Consider the following 18164-nt stretch of genomic DNA (forward strand, 5'->3'; position numbering starts at 1 on the left):
AGTCTCCTGAGAGCTGGGATGCTAGGTCGTAAACCACATGTCTGACTGTACATTTTATTACCAGCCGGGCGGTGGTGTCCCACATCTTTAGTCTCCGGAGGCAGAGGTAGGCGGATCTCTGTGAGTTCGAGGCCAGCCTGGTCTACAAGAGCTAGCTCCAGGACAGGAACCAAAAGCTACAGAGAAACCCTGTCTCGAAAACTCAAAAAAAAAAAAAAATTATTACCTTTGGTTAGTTTCTGAGAAGGGGAGGATTTGAGCTTTTTTTCTATCATTTAAGACTATTGTATTGCTGGGTCATAGTGTCCAATGCCTTTAATCCCAGCACTTGGGAGGCAAAGGTAGGCAGATCTCTGTGAGTTCAAGGCTAGCCTGGTCTACAGAGTGAGTTCCAGGATAACCAGGGTTGTTACACAAAGAAACCCTGTCTTGAAAACAAAAAAAAAAAAAAAAGAGAGAGAGAGACTATAGTACTTTAAAATACACATTTTTGTTATGTTAGCATTTTTTATATTCAACTAGTCAAAATATTAAAACTAGATTTTAATTTTGTAATGTTGATGTGGAATATATTTTTACTTATTTAATAAATAAATTTATAATATTTGCCATGTGCTGCTTGTTCTAAGTACTTTAAAATTATACTAGTTAATTTTTATAATTCTATGAGGTAAGCTCTGTCTTTCACACCACAACACTTTTGTTCTCTTCTCTCGCACTGTGGAATCTGTTTGTATAGCCTAGACTGACCTGGAATCTTCTGTAGCTTAATCAGTGCTGGGATTGTAGACATGATTGTAGATAGAAGGATTCTGGCCTTATTGTCTTATTTTATTGTTAAGGAACTGAAGTATAGTCAGGAAAATTAAGAGGATCTAGCTTTTAAGAAACGAGTCTGTAGCAGCATTTGTAGGCCTTCTGTTAGTGAATCCTTTCGAAGCGGGGTCAAGTCTCAATCTTTATGCTGACATACCTTGTTTTATTGTGCTTCAGAGTACTGTGGGTTGTTTTTGTTGTTGTTTTATTTGTTTTGTGTTTTAGAGACTTTGAGTCTGGATGTGGTAGTTAATGTCTGTAGTCCAGCAGCTTCGGAAAAGTCTCAGCCTACGAGTTCAAAACCAGCCTTGGCAATGTAGTGAGAATTCATCCCACAAAATAAAATGAGATACTCTAAAGTAAAACAAAATAAAATAGTAAATAAAATTTAATGAAAGGTTTGTGATAGCCAAATAAATTACTTGGTATTATTTGTCTAGAGTCTTGCTGCTTTGTGTCTCACTTTTTTTTGTTTGTTTGTTTTTCAAGACAGGGTTTCTCTGTGTAACAGCTCTGGCTGTGCTGGAACTTGCTGGTCTAAGAACTCACAGAGATCCACCTGCCTGAGATTAAAGGCGTGTACTACCACCGCCTGTCTCAGTCATATTTTAATACTTCTTGAAGTATTGACAACTTTCCAATTATTGTTTATTTATATATTGCTCTGTAGCCATTGTTCCTTCATGGTACTATTATATCTGCTGCGAAGTACCATAAACTGTACCCACATCAAGTAGAGAATTTAATAACTGTTCTGTGTGTTCCGACTCTTCAACTGCTCTACTGATCAGCTGATGCCAGAGTTTTTCATTCTCTGCCTCCCTGCTCCAACTGTATTGAAATCAGCCACTTGAAAGGGAGAGTTGCATGTGTTTCACTGAAGGCAAAAGCTAGCAATGGGGAAGGCATCTTGAAAGATAGCATTTGTGCCAAACAGCCAAGCTGTGACTAAAAGGAAAAGCTGGTGAAGGAAATGAAAAATTGCCACTTCAGGGACACAGATGATAGGAGAAAGGGAAGGCACAAAAGTTTCCATTGTCTGCATAGATCAAATCTGAATTGCCTTCATCCAGAGCCTTATCCAGAGCAACACCCTACTTCCTTCAGCTCTGAACACCGGCAGAGGTGAAAAAACTACAGAAGGAAAATTTGAAGCCAGCTAGTTAGCTCCTGAATTTCAAGAAGAAAGCATATTTATGTTAATAAAAGAGAGTGTCCAAGAAAGCAGCAAAGCCCCAGGGGAAGCTACAGTATGCTCTTCAGAAGGTAGAGCTGAGATCACTGAAGAAGGCGGCCACAGTGACAGACTTTTGAGGCAAACAAAAAGCCTTATATTGGAGGACCCTAAGTTTAGTTCCTGTGTAGCTGGAGAGGTCAGACGGACTTGTTTAGAGACCACTGCAGATGGTGACCTTAAGTTGAAGTGAATAATCGCTTACCATTCTAAAAGTCCTGGGCCTTTAAGAGTTACCTTATGTCTGTTTTGCTTTTTGTGGAGAGCTCTAAGTGAAGCAACAAAAAGCATTCGAATATTTCAAACTTGCTGTTCGGATTTATTGTTCAGAAAAACAGATTTCTTTGACAATATTACTGCTTAGACCGAGATATAGTGGTGTATATCTGTATTTATAGCACTTGGCAGGTAGAGGCAGGAGGAGGGGGACTTTGCGGCCAGTCTGGATTACTTGACAGGACCTAATCTAAACAAATAAACAAACATGCAAAAAACTAAATATATATATATATAATATTATATTATATTGTGCCTATATATAGGCACAAGCACATCCATAAGGATGGATGGATAAGTAAATACATAGGATTGCTGTGCTTGTCCACAGGTCATCTAAGAGCTCTGAGAGTTATAAACAAGATTTTACTTTTTTTCATAATGCTAAGGTAATACTCACTTTGCAGCGTATGCATTCGGGAATAATTTTTATTTTCAGGGCTTCTAATTTAAGAAGTGCATTTTTTAAGGCCATATCTGCTATAATTAAATTCCCCTGGTGAATTTGAATAAAATAAAATGAATATTTTCTGTGAAGGATTCATTATTCTATGCCTTAATAGTTTTTTCCTAATGAGATTACATTGATGCAACGAATTAATTTTTTTTTCCCCTCAAGACAGGGTTTCTCTGTAGCTTTGGGGTCTGCCCTGGAAATAGCTCTTGTAGACCAGGCTGGCCTCGAACTTACAGAGATTCACCTGCCTCTGCCTCCCAAGTGATAGGATTAAAGGCATTCACTACCACTGCCTCGCCTTGGTTTTGGATTTTCAAGACAGGGTTTCTCTGTGTATTAGCCCTGACTGTCCTGGAACTCACTCTGTTACCATGCTGGCCTTGAACTCACAGAGATTGGCCTCCCTCTGGGATTAAAGGCATGTGCCCCCTCACCTGCTAATTTTTTGTTTTTTAAAGAAATTTCCAGTCAGCAACCATTATTCCGATCATATTTTCTCATGTGCTAAGCAAAGTTTCTACCACTGAGCTGCACACATAGCCCGTAAGAGCCTGTGTTCTAGATGACACTAGAACATCTGTATGGAATGGAGACCCAGAGGTTAAGAACACATATTGTTCTTTTAGAGTTTTTTCTTTTCGGTTTTTCGAGATTGGGTTTCTCTGTAGCTTTGGAGCCTGTCTTAGAACTCACTTTGTAGACCAGGCTGGCCTCAAACTCACAGAGATCCACCTGCCTCTGCCTCCCGAGTGCTGGAATTAAAGGCGTGCGCCACCACCACCCGGTGTGATTCTTAACCTGTGGGTTGTGATCACTTTGGGGTTATAGGGTCGCCTAAGACCATCAGAAAACACAGATATTTACATTACAATTCATAACAGTAGCAAAGTTAGAATTATAATTTATCAACAAAAATAATTTTATGGTTGTTTACAACATGAGGAGCTGTATTAAAGGGTCACAGTGTTAAGAAGGTCCTCAACCACTGCTTTAGAGGATCCCAGTTCAATTCCTAGCACCCATGTCATGTGGCTCACAGCCTCCTAAATCTCTACCTCCTTGGGAATTCAATGCCTCTTGTCTCTGCGCGTGTGCACACACACATGCAGTGCACACACACATGCAGTGCACACACACACATGCAGTGCACACATTTATACACCCACACATACACATGCAGTGCACACATACACATGCAGTGCACACATACACATGCAGTGCATACATACATATACATGCAGTGCACACATACACATGCAGTGCATACACACATGCAGTGCACACACATGCAGTGCACACATTTATACACCCACACATACACATGCAGTGCACACATACATACACATGCAGTGCACACATACATACACATGCAGTGCACACATACAAATGCAGTGCACACATACACATGCAGTGCACACACACACGCAGTGCACACATTTATACACCCACACATACACATGCAGTGCACACACACAGTGCACACATTTATACACCCACACATACACATGCAGTGCACACACACACGCAGTGCACACATTTATACACCCACACATACACATGCAGTGCACACACACATGCAGTGCACACATACACATGCAGTGCACACACATGCAGTGCACACACACATACATAGACATTTGTAGCTGGGTGTGGTGGCACATGGTTGTAATCCCAGCACTTAGGACATTGAGGTAAGAAGATCTGGAGTTTGAGGCCAGCGTGGGCTACCTAGGTAGGGTCTGTCCATTTAAAACAAACCCAAAGAATATTCGGGACTTTGGGAGGTCAGCTCTCATACATTCTAGGCAAGTGCTCTACTACTGTACTACATCCCTAGTCCTTCTCATTTTATTTTGAGACAAGATCTTGCCAAGCTGGCCAGACTGGCCTCAAACTTGTAATCTTCCTTCTTGACCCTTCCAGGATGCTGGGATTGTAGGTATGGACTACCATAGATGGCTTATTTTGAAATATTAGTTTCTTGAGTTTAGCTATTAAATTAAAAATATACAATCAATACAAAATATTATACTTGTGATTGAAATCATTCTGATAGTTTCTCAAAAGTTGAAGCAAATTATCATATGATTTAACTCTTCTACTTATACATACACAGAAAATTTAAAATACCTATCTCAGGCCAACAAGATGACTCAGTAGGTAAATCCTGATGACCTGAGTTCAATCATCGGAATCTATATAAAGGTGTAAGGAGGGAACCAGTGCAGCAGAGTTGTCCTCTGACCTCCACACTGCACTGTTGTATGTATGTATAATGAGTATGTGTGCAGATAGAAATTTGGGTGCTTGTGGCAGCATTATTTTTAATAGCTAAGTTGTGAAAATGACTCACATCTATTACTAGATCAACTGATAAACAAAATGTGGTATAATCATATAGTGGGTTATTATTCCGCAGTAAAAAGAAAGGAAATATCGATACATGCTACTTGGATAAATCTTAAATGTAAGCTAAATGGGTTTGGAGGATGGCTCATAGAGCACTCATAAGCATGAGGATCTGAGTTCCATCTTTAGAACATGTAAAAATGCCGGTGAAGTGGGGCATGTAACTCCAGCACTTGGGAAGTAGAGCCAGGAGTCAAACCGTAGTCAAACACCATTGTGCCCAGCCACAAGTGTTAAAATATGGCATGTAGCCATAGAATCTGAAATAATGAATGTGTAGAAAGTTTATCTTTACACCATAGATTCCATGGCCTTGTACTTGTTACTGTATGTCCTGTGAAAAACTGCAGAGAGTATGCTGGCATGGTTTCCTCTGTTCCTGAGCTCATAGAGAGGAATCATTTTCCACTCTATTTACATATCTTACAAGGCAGTATTTAAAGCTGTGTCGATAAATTTTCATGAGGTTTTAAAGTTCTGCTTTTGGTGATTAATTTTTGTTTGTATTTCTAGGACTTTCAGTCAGAAGAAGGCTGCTATTGAAAGAGAGTATGCACAGGTGAGTGTGGGGCTGAGTCCCTGTCCTAGGTAAACCTCTGCCTGACTTAGATCAGATCTCCTGTCAAAGAGAACCTTGGAATCCTTTTTGCTGCTTGCCCACTTGTGACTGTCTTCCTTTCGTTCCCTTATTCTACAGATTGTCTTTAAACTTAGAGATCTACCTGCCTTTGTCTCCCCGAATGCTTGGGGTAAAGGTATACAACCATCCAGCTCTTCATTCATTCATTCAGTTTTTAAAGACAAGCTCTGACCATGTTATCCTGACTGATACTAAAGTGTCTGTGTAGAGAGCAGCCTGGCTTCCAGCTCACAGAGATATATTTGCCTGCCTCTGTCTCTTGAGTGCTTGGATTAAAGCCATGTGCCCCCCCCAGGCCCTGCCAAAATTCAATTTTTTTAATCCATTTAAATCTTAAAGTAAGGCTTCATTGTTCCTTATAATAAAGAAGGTCATAGATAAGATTTCTCACTTGAACCTAGGGCTGGCAGAGCTAGTATAGCTAGGCAGCTTGCTCCAGGGATCCCCTATCTGTACCTCGGAGTGCTGGGATTACAGATGGGCCACATGCTGGCCTCATATTTACATGGGTACTAGGGCTCTGAACTCTAGTACTTAGGATTATGTAGTGCTAATGCTACATAAGTGATGTTGAGCCTAATGAGATTTTATGATTTGTTTTGGTGGTTGTGGTAGGTTAATAAATATAGATATGGGTCAGTTTTCATGGTTGAATCTCCAAATCTCCAGTATTGATAATAGATTTTTAAAATTTCCAAAATTGTTTGCTCTACTTTTTTTTTTTTTTTTGCTTTGCCAAAATTTACTACTCTTCTAATGTGCTGGCTTTGTGGGAGCCTAGCCAGTTTGGATGTTCACCTTCCTAGATATGGACGGAGGGGGGAGGACCTAGGACTTACCACAGGGCAGGGAACCCGGACTGCTCTTTGGACTGGAGAGGGAGGGGGAGAGGAGTGGGGGGAGGGGGAGAAGGGTGGGAGGAGGGGGAGAAGGATGGGAGGAGGGGGAGGGAAATGGGAGGCTGGGAGGAGGTGGAAACTTGTTTTTTGTTTTTGTTTTTTTTTTCTCTCCTTTTCTCAATAAAAAAAATTTTGTGAAAAAAAAAAAAGAAAGGCCGGGCGGTGGTGGCGCACACCTTTAATCCCAGCACTTGGGAGGCAGAGGCAGGTGGATCTCTGTGAGTTCGAGACCAGCCTGGTCTACAAGAGCTAGTTCCAGGACAGGCTCCAAAACCACAGAGAAACCCTGTCTCGAAAAACCAAAAAAAAAAAAAAAAAAGAAAAAGAAAAAAAAGAAAGTATATTACATTGAAATATTTGGCAAAGTTTAAAGAAAAATCAAATTGAATTTGTCTTAATTTAGATATCTCTATATATGTTTGTTTTGTTTGTTTGAGGCAAGGTTTCTCTGTAGCTTTGGAGCCTGTCCTTTAACTCTCTCTGTAGACCAGGCTGGCATCGAACTCACAGAAATCTGCCTACTTCTGCTTCCTGAATGCTGGGATTAATTATGTGTGCCATCACCGCCTGATTTAAGTTATATATTTGTAATCTAAATATTTTTAAAAGGCATGTGTGTTTAGCTGTTACGTATATAAGGATGCAAAAATTTTAAATTATTTTTATTTTATTTTGGGTGTACCAGTATTTTGCTTTCCTGTGTGTCTGTGTAGTATATGTGTGCCTGGTGTCCATGGAAACAAGAGAGGGCATCAGATCCCCTAGGATTGGAGTTATAAACAGTTAATGAGCCTCCACATGCGTGCTGGGAATCAAACCTGGATCCTCTGTAAGAGCATCCAGTGTTCTTAACCACTGAGCCATCTGTAAATGGAGACCACGTGTTTGTTTCCTGGCTGCCTAGACCCAAGTAATAACACAGAAACTATATTAATTACAACACTGCTTGGCCAATAGCTTAGGCATATTTCTAGCTGTCTCTTACATCTTAAATTAGCCCGTTTCTATTAATCCGTGTATCTCCATGAGGCTGTGGCCTACCAGTAAGGTTCCGACAGCTACATAGTGTCTCCTTTCCCCGCCTAGTCTATCTCTGTTCTGATTTCCTGCCTGGCTTTACTGTGCTAAGCTATTGGCCCAAACAGCTTTATTCATCAACCAACAAAAGCAGCACATACAGAAGGACATCCCACATCAGCCATCTCTCTAGCTCCCATGGTATTACCTCTGTCATTGTACTATCTAATGGTCCTTTTTGGGAGGTCCACAATTTCAGCTGTTATTTATTGTTAGTGTATCATCTAAATAGGAAGGCTGGGCTGAGAAGATGGTATAGGGAATCAGTTGCTTGTTGTCATGACCTGAGCTGCTCCTCAGAATCTACAAAACAGCCAGATGAGGTAGCGTGTGTCTATGCTCCCCAGTGCTCCTATAGTGGATGCGAGGTGGAGAGAGAATTCCTGGACGCACACTAGCATACATGGGCACAAATAAAAAGAGACCATATCTCAAACAGGGTGGAATTTGAGGACTGACAGTGGAGACTTGTCCTTTGACCTCCATATGCACTCCTACACACAAAAGACAAGTAAATAAGTAAGCAAGATCGTTTTATTTTACTGAAAGAAATGGAGGTTGGTGATGGAGCTCAGAGTACTGCCCATGATGTGCAAGGCTTTGAGTTTGATCTCTAGCACTGAAGGAGAAAGGAAAAAAAGAGGAATTCTAATTTAAATGCTTGAACTTTTTAGTTTCTTTATTACTTTACTTGTTTTTTTTAAAAATTATTTAAATTTTTTAGTTTAGCATACAAAGTGTTTCATTTTCATACATATTTATCATTTGTTTCTCTTTCCCAATTTATCAATTTTAATTCATATATAAATATATGTTTATGTTTGTGTGTGTGTGTATGAATGAGACAGATCTCCCTGTTCATTTCTGACGGGCCTGGACTTTGACATGTAGAGTAGGCTGGCTTCTAATATGGAGATCCTCCTGCCTCTGCCTCCCAAGTGCTGGGATTAAAGACATGTGCCATTCACTGTTTATTGTTATTCTGTTTCATTGTATTTATGTTGTGGTTATGGGAATTGAACTGGGGCCTCATACCTGCTAGACAAGTGTTCCATCACTTTGCTACATTCTCGGCCTAATGATACACTATTTTAAAATTACATGTTTATTTTAAATTTGTTTTCATTTATTAAGAAAATATTTACCAAATACTCTTCTAAATACTATGGATATAGCAGTGCTTGCAGAAGGAGTGGGGTGGGCATAGTCCTTGCATTTTTGTATTCTTTCTGTGAATGTTTGTCGTTCACCAGTCCACTATTCCAAGCCATGAAATTATGGTTAAATGGTCATTCTTCAGTGACTCTTAGTGAATTATTACTAGTAATACTGGCATTCTCAGTACCAAAGATTGAGTAGCCAGAAAGATTTGCGCATTCGTGAGATTCAGAGAGCATATAGAAGAATCATTCTAATGCAAAATTATTTTTATAAAGTCAAGTTCTGCCCTGTGGGAGAGAAGAGGCAGGATCTTTGGACTTCACTGCTGTTTGATCAATCTTTTGTGAAACCTAATTTATTTTTGCCTTAAACTTTCAAATGAAATGCAAATTGTCAGTCTATTAAGAAACAGCAGCAGCAGCCAGGTATGGCTCATGTTCTGATTTCAGTATTTTTGGAAGCTTTCGATGAGTTTCAAGAGAGCTTGTGCTACAGAGTGAGAAACTTTCCAATCTCTCTCTCTCTCTCTCTCTCTCTCTCTCTCTCTCTCTCTCTGTAGTCATTTGAACTTAAGATAGATCATTTGATATCAGTGTGTGTGTGGAGGTCATTTGAACTTGAGATAGATCTTTTGACAGCAATTTGAAAAATGTTCCCTCAAGCATATACAATATCTGTAGCACACCTTTAGGGGAGTGTTAGGAGGAAAGAGAAATGTTGCAGATTCTCATTACACTTGATGGAATTTGAGTGGTGAAGCCTTTTAGGTTGCATGGCAGTTTCGATTTCCTACAGAAGTATTAATGTTTTACTTTTTAAGCGTGGTTTATGAAGTTCACTTTGTAAATCTCTAGAAATAGCAGATGACTCGAATGTCTGTTTATAGAGATATAACAGTTTGATCTCTGAAAATAGTAGCCCCAAAAGATCATCAAGTAGCATTAAATCTTAGGGTAAAATCAAGTCTGGCTTGACGATAACTAGCCACTGAAGTGTTTGTAAATTCATTTGTAGTATTCAAGCTGAAATTGCTGCAGGCAAGCTCTGTGTATTAATGTACTTCCTGTAGTCTTTGGCAGAACGTTGCTAGTGAAGGAAGGGATACAAAAGGTTACTGTGGTTGGAGAGAAAGAACAGGAAAAGATTGTGTACTTTAAGGGCGGTTCCTTACTGAAGGACAAACAGAATAAACATACTCATGCTGGCAGTTACCCTGTAATATCACCCTGCAACACCTAAAACTTTACTATTTTTATTCTTTTAAGAAATAGACTTACAGACAGTTTGAGCATGGTACTGGAGAATGCATATATGTGATGGAAAGTCTCTTTAGTGAATTCCATTTGTGTAGAGGCTTAAAGTGTAGCCAGTTCAGCTTCTTAGAGTTAGCTTTATTAGAGAAATACATGTACTATATACTTGAAGCTTTTTTTTTCTCTTCTGTGCTTATCATGTAAATAGGGATACAAGGTAACTACTAAGAAAGCTCATCAGAATAAAATTGAGGGGATTACTATTATATTTTTATCGATGCTCTTAAAAATGATTTTATTATCTTATTTTCTTTGGCTTACAGAAGTGTTAGAAATATAATAGGAAGGAACAGGCTAATGTTTGTCTCACAGTTATTTTTATATAGTTTAATTTTTAAAGTTGTGAAGCTATGTTAGAAGAAATTGTTGATGTGAGTAAATTTGGTCTTCCTAGGTACATAGATTTGCTAGACTTTCATCTTTCTATGGCTATTCTGAAGCACATCTTTTAAAGAAGTGAGCAAAAATAATTGCTTAGCTAGGCAGTGGTGGTGCATGCCTTTAATCCTAGTTCTTAGGAGGCAGAGACTGGCGGATCTCTGAGTTTGAGGTCAGCCTGGTCTACAGGGCTAGTTACAGGACAGCCAGGGCTACACGGAGAAACCCTGTCTAGAAAAACAAAACAAAAATTTGCTTATTCTGCTTATTCTCTTCCTCTCCATATCATGTTTCTATTTTAATGATTCTTGGTTAGGCCAGCATAAAATAGTGGAGAGGGAAGAATTTAGACTAGAGCCGTGGTTTTGAGACTCTTGGAGATAGCATGCCTGTTTTTCCTTCCCCCCTTCCTACCTTCTTGGCTGTCCCAGAACTCAAGTCTGTAGTCCAGGCTGACCTGCAACTCATGGTCCTCTTGCCTTAACCACCCAGTTAGGATTAACAGGTTTCAATGCTTATTTTATTTTTTACGCTTTTAATTTCTTGCTCCTTTTTTCCTCAGAAAATTTTAACAGGTTTGTTATAATTGTCGTAAGGTTGAATTGTTGAACCATGTTCACCGAAACATTTTGACCTGTGTTAGTAGTGCTTTACATCTTACATGTACTTACATGTCATATACAAATGAAAATGGAAAAACTGCCAATGCCTGGTTTCTGTCCACTATTTTTCCACTCAAAGTCATACTTGATCCTGTGGAAGAAAATAACTAGCATTTAAAAACAGAAAAGGGGATTTTTTTTTTTGAGAATAAAATGTTTCCTCTCATATTGGGACTCTTATGTAAGTTCTGTGTACGTGGGGCCTGCTAGCTTGATACCTTTTGGCATAGTAGATTGATGTCTTCAAAAAGTCCATCCAGATAGGCCTCCTTAGAAAGCACTGATACCTGCACTCTGAAGCACAGGTCTGTGCTGAAGTCACACCAGGTGCTGGTTGGGAACCTGTAAATCAGATGTTCAGTAGACTTTGATAGCATCTGATTTCAGGGAGTGCCACTGCACCGTGACATAATGATGAGGTTTCTTCATCCCTACAGTGGCGGGGACACTCCGGTGAGTGGTGTTGTTGTTGCTGTTGTTTTCTGGTTGTTTCCACCAGTGGATCTGCTGACAGTCGCTTTGTACAAGCTGTGGTGTGGATGGGCCCCTTCTTTCGTATTCCCCTCTTTGGCTGAAGCTTGGCGAGTGAGAGGCGGTGTGGTAACAGTGTCTCTTTAATCCTTTTTTATTAGGCATATTAGTCTGCATGTATTTTTGCTAATTTGTTTGATTCTATAAATTGAGTGTGAGTCCCCTGCTCTAATTGATCAAAACCTGTTTGTTTCTTTGTTTTAATTTCTCCTGTTTCACCTCTGTATATAGGTTCCAGTTGTGCAGACTCTTCTTTCTAAGTAAAATAGATTGAGGCTTTAGATGTCAGGCATTATTCTAAGCATTTTTTGTTTTTCTTTTATTATTATTAATTTATTTTGTTGGTATTTTTCTTGTTTGTATGTTTGTGTGAGGGTATCAGATCCCCTGGAACTGGAGTTATAGACAGTTGTGAGCTGCCACGTGAGTGGTCTGTGTGTCAACTTGCTGACTGACCAGGGCTATATAGTAAGGCCCTGTCTCTAAAAATTTTTTTAATAGTATTTATTTATTTATTTATTTATTTATTTATTTATTTATGTGTGTGTTGCAAAGACTCTGCATTTCCCTCGGTAGTTACAGTGTGCCATTCAAAATGCAGATCAAGTGTGAAGTGTCATCTACATTAAGAGGTCATCTGTATTTGAGAACGCTCTAATGTGCCCCAGTCATAGCTTCTTCTGTATATTATATAACTTACTATTCTATTATCTTGATAAATGTTTGCTTATAGTTTATTAAGTGAATGGAAAATATAGTTTCAGACATTAAAATTATTAATTTCTAATAATAGTTCTAGTAACAGAACTAAGTTGTTCTATCATGTCATAATAGCATGCTGGACTCTGAAGTGCTAAATTGATTCATTCAAACAAAATTGAAGAAACAAATTTACCATGATCATAGTTTTCTTTTCTTTCTTTTCACTGTTGAGTATAGATGAACTTGGGAAACAAAAGATAATTATTTATTTATTTTGGTTTTTGACAAAGAGTTTTTCTATGTAATAGCTCTTACTGTCCTGGAAATAGTTTTGTAGACCAGGCTATCCTTTAAACTCGCAGAGATGCACCTGCCTCTTCCTCCTGAGAGCTGGGATTAAAGGTGTGCGCCACTGCTGTCCAGCCAGAAAGTAATTATTTTTGAAAAGATTGCATTTAGGGATACAGGTACTGTTTTTTCTGTTTATATTTTCTGAGAGTAAAAAAAAATCACTGATAGAATTTAATTTACAATTTATTTTCATTGAATAGATTCTGTTGACTTGTTTAGACTTTTTTTTTTTTCCTTTTTGAGGCAAAGTCTCCCTATATAGACTGCTCTGGCCTTGAATTACAAAGAGCCGCTGGCTTCTGCCTGCTGAGTGCTGTGATTAAAGGTGTGTGCCACCATATCTGGCTTACTGAGGTTTTCCTGAGACAGGTTCTACATTGCCCAGACTGGCCTGACTCTGATTCTGTAGCCCAGTTTGGCCTCCCACTCACGATCCTCTGTCTCAGCCTTCTGAGTCCTGGAATTATAGATGTATACCATCATGTCTGCCTGTATTTCTCATCCACTTTCTGTGGTGCTGAGGATTGAATCAGGTTTTCATGCTAGGTAAGCACCCTAATAAGCTACCATCTCTCAGCATGTTGGGGGGGCACTTTTCAAAATCATCCTGCCTGCCTGCCTGCCTGCCTGCCTGCCTGTCTCTATCTATCTATCTATCTATCTATCTATCTATCTATCTATCTGTATCATCTACCTGTCATGTGTGTGTTTGTGTGTGGGGGGGTGTCCCCAGAGTGTCTCTACATAGCACTGACTGTCCTGGAAATCATTATGTAGATCAAGCTAGCCTCAAACTCAGAGCTCTGACTTCCTTTGCCTCCTAAATTTTGGGATTAAAGATGTGCGCCACCCTATGTAGCAGGAGAAGCTTACATCTCTCTGTGTAATTTCTGAGAGTGCTGATACTTCATTTTTGGAGTGGAGAAACTCAGTTTTCTCATTTTATCTGGAGGAGGACACAGTCTAACCTGGTGATATAATTATCTGTTTCAAGGTACTCAGTGAGTGAGGTCATGGGTCAGACTGTTTAACATGCATATAATGTGATTGACAAGTGAATTTGATGAGTTTTTTTGGGGGATGGGAGAGCTCATGACCTAAATTTTAAAATGATGGTAAAATGTATATATGACAAAGTTTCCCATTTAGGCGTTTGTTTACTGAATTCATATATATTGATGATGTTGTACAACTGGCACTATCGTTTCCAGAACACCTATATCACATTAAACAAAAACAGTTTCTTTTCTCAGCACTTGATGTATCTCATTTACTTTCAGCCTATATATTTCCCCATTCTGAATATTTCACGTAAGTTGAATCATAGTATTTGCTTTTTCTGAGTTGAGTTTATTGTTCTTAACAGATATTCTTGCTTTTTGTAGGATATCTGAGTAATGGTTGGTTCCCCGCCCCCATTATCATCATCATCTTTTTCTCTTTCTCCTTCTTTGGTGGTTCTGGGAATTAAACCCAGAGCCTTACCCATGCTTGGCAATTACTGTGTGGCTGAGCTGTACGTCCAATACCCGTATTTTGATTGTATAGCCTGTCAGTGAGAAACTTTAAGTGATAGAAACATTTTTTCGTTTTAAAACAATCTCTTCTCATTTTACATACCAATCCCAGATCCCACTCCCTCTTCTCCTCCCACTTCCCTCCTTCCTCCACCCCACCCCTCTGTACCCACTTCTCAGAGAGGGTAAGGCTTCCCATGGGGAGTCAGCAAAGTCTGATATTTCACTTTGAGGCAGGAGCAAGCTTCTCCCCCATATAGATAGAAGCATATTATTATTTCTAAGATATTTACATGTCCTGTGTACTGATACATTGTGAATATTATTATTATTGTTGTTGTTGTTGTTTTGAGACAGGGTTTCTCTGTAGCTTTGGTGCATGTCCTGGAACTAGATCTTATAGACCAGACTTGAATTATTAATATTTTCTTTAGTTTGTGTTTCTTTGGACTCTTTTAAAGCCATTTGTCTGTCTTGTGAGGGCTCAGTTAAAGTGCTGTTTAATCCACATATGAACTCAACAAGTCCATTAAAAGCTGCAGTGTGTCTGAACACTTTGACAGTGAATGGATGAATGAAAACACCCTGCATTCAGAGCCTAGGCTATGTTGTTGAACACCCACCTTTCTTCCTCAGAATGTCTTACCTATGTCTAATATGGCATTGAATCGATAATCTGTCCATGTGAGGGACAGAAATGATCGTAAAAGCGGGTCTGTGCGTAACTGCTTTCTTACATAACTAGTTCAAATATTTTCTTTATCAAATATTTTTTTTAATTGGCCTTCATCGTCTAATGGAGCAATGCACCTTAGTCTCATTGTCCTAAAGTCATGTTCTGATTGGCTAACACCTTTCCTTATGGTGTCTTGCTTAATCATTATGATTATTTTATAATTTCTTTTTTTTTTTTTTGTTTTTGTTTTTTGAGACAGGGTTTCTCTGTGGTTTTGGAGCCTGTCCTGGAACTAGCTCTTGTAGACCAGGCTGGTCTCGAACTCACAGAGATCCGCCTGCCTCTGCCTCCCGAGTGCTGGGATTAAAGGCGTGCGCCACCACCGCCCGGCTTATTTTATAATTTCATCTGAGATATAGAAACATTATGGCTTTAGCCCAGTAAATAAAAACGGTAGCCTTATGCAGATAGTTGCAAATTAGATAATTTAGTTAGCTTCATCGATAGAAATAAAAGTATATGTGAGATAAGTAAAGACCTCAGGTCATGTAGCCATTTATAAATGCTTTAGGGGTGACTTCATTTTCAATATTTTATGCATTCTTAAAAGCAAGTAAGGTTTTGCAGTGGGTTGGTAGTGGGACCCTAAACTATGTCTAGCAGAACATGTGAATGTGATCTTACCTGGAAGAGGAAATTCACAGATGGGTTAGAGTAGACTGGCCCTAATCCAGTGATTGTTGTCTTTAGTGGAGAAGTTCATACACAGAGAATCATAGAAAGGAGGAAGGCATGTAAAGATAAAGACAGAAACCGGAACGATGAGTCTGAGAACCAGGAGTGCCAAGGATTACTGGCTATACCCATATGCCAGTAAAGATGCCCAAACAGATTTGTTCATTCTGCAAAGATGGCTGCAGTTTTGGACTTCTAACCTTTGCAACTGGGAAAGCATAAATTTCTTGAAAGTACCCAATAGAGGAGCTTTGTTTCAGCAGCTCTGTGGAACCAAAATCATATTCAGTATGATTTTCCTATCCAGATAACAGTTCCAACTTCTTAGTGTAGCTACCTGTACAATGTGATTGAAAAGGTGGATATAGTAACTCCTAAATTGTGGTGTATATACTCAAGCTATTTGAGTGTCCTGGAACTAGCTCTGTAGATCAGGCTGGCCTTGAACTCAGAGATCTCTTGCGTCTGGCTCCCGAGTGCTGGGATTAAAGATGTGTGCCACCGTAGCCAGCAAGATTTATTTTGTTTTATGTAGAAAAGTGTTTTACCTGCATGTATGTATGTGCATCACATGTTTGCCTGGTACCCAAGAAGGTTAGAAGAGGGCATCAGGTCCCTTGGAACTGAAGTTACACATGCTGGTGGGCCATGCAGGAGCTGAAGTTACAGGCAGTTGTGAACTACCTGATGTAGGTGTTGGGAGCAGTGTGTGTTCTTAACCCCTGCGGTATCTCTTCAGTCACCATTACTGTATTTAAACTTATTACACTTATCAGATTTGGACTATTATGTTACTTGAAAATTGAAGATGTTAGGTTCAGAAAAGTGGCCCTGACACAATTTGAGCCTTAGTGCTGGTTTAAAAACCTGCACTCTCTTTTTTTCTCTGTCACTCTGTCTGTAATTTCCAGAGATCACATTCTGATGGTGGCAATCTTTTGTATTTATAGATCTCTTCTTCATCTCACAATTTAACTTTGTAAATTCTGAGCAAGTAAAAATTGGCCAAACCTTCAGTATCTGTCTTTTCTAAATCCTAAATTCTATATAATTTTGGTCTTTGTTTGTGTTTCTTATTTTAATCAGCGATTAGAACCTAAACTAAACTGTACCGTTCTATTTCCCTGAGATTGTTTAATGGTTGAAACCAGGAAGCACCAGAAATTTCTCTTGGACATTTCAGGGGCTCTAGAATTTTATCTAGAGATTCAGAATGATGAGAACAGTCATTCCTGCCTATTACTAGCTTCAAGTACATTAAGCAAACAAAGGCATTGAATGATTACCACTTTTAAGACCTCCCAGAAAATGAGGTAACTGCCAATAAAGAATAGCATCCATTTATTTATTTTTCTTTTTTTAAATTTAGAAGAGGGGACCTTAACTAGGACACATGGGCTCCATGGACCAAACTCATGTTGTCAGGCTCGGGCAGCAAATGTGTTTTACCCACGCTTTGATTTAAGTAATTTGTAAATCTTTCTTTTAGGATCCAGGTCTGTTATTCATATAATAAATCACCTTTCATCAAATTTTAAAATACTAAATTCAGTTTAGCAGAATCACGCTCTTAGTTTTCATAAAACTAATAAAAATAAATCAAACTGACTAAAGTCACTTGTTTATAATGGTGTTAATAAAATGTTGTTTATTCAAGCAAATATTCTTTTTAGTGGCTTAAACATTACACTTTTATCTGTTAAGTAAATATGAGTGCATGGTTTCTTAAGCTAATATTTGAGGGTAGATAAAAATTATCTTCAAAGGGTTTATAATTAAGTAATTAGATATGTATAAGATATGTATCTAAAGACTATAGTATGAGACAAAATGTGATTTCTTGGTCAGAATTTTATGCTAGCAACATGGCAAATCATGAGAAGCAATTTGTTCTGGTAATGATGAGGGCAGAAAGACCCTGTGCCCATGACAGTAAAGACTAATTACTGCAGAGCATGGTCCTCCTGTTTGTGTTCATTGAGGGCCTCGGTGCTTTTTGGCTCAATTCCTTACCTGAAACTATCTTAAAATAATTTTAGATTTTATGCGTTAGAAATTTAAAAGTAGGGGGCTGGAGAGATGGCTCAGTAGTTAAGAGCATTGCCTGATCTTCCAAAGGTTCTGAGTTTAATTCCCAGCAACCATATGGTGGCTCACAACCATCTGTAATGAGGAGGTCTGGTGTCCTCTTCTGGCCTGCAGGCATACACACAGACAGAATATTGTATATAAAATAAATAAATAAATAAATATTTAAAAAAAAAGAAATTTGAAAGTAGAATTCTGGCTAGGCGGTGGCGGTACACACCTTTAATCCCAACACTTGGGTG

At 38.9% G+C, this 18164-nt stretch overlaps 1 protein-coding gene across 3 annotated transcripts in view; it reads left to right on the top strand.

Moving 5' to 3' along the window:
• The window catches only part of Fchsd2 (FCH and double SH3 domains 2), a 215412-nt gene that overhangs the window by 22025 nt on the left and 175223 nt on the right, over positions 1-18164 (top strand). For all 3 annotated transcript variants that reach the window (XM_041676210.1, XM_041676212.1, XM_041676211.1), the window contains exon 3: positions 5706-5751. In XM_041676210.1, coding sequence (XP_041532144.1) covers positions 5706-5751 — 46 coding nt within the window. The remainder of the gene's footprint in view (positions 1-5705; positions 5752-18164) is intronic.

Source organism: Microtus oregoni, unplaced genomic scaffold (assembly GCF_018167655.1).
Source record: "Microtus oregoni isolate MIOR12 unplaced genomic scaffold, Mior012 000027F_ref0000203, whole genome shotgun sequence".
NCBI lineage: Eukaryota > Metazoa > Chordata > Mammalia > Rodentia > Cricetidae > Microtus > Microtus oregoni.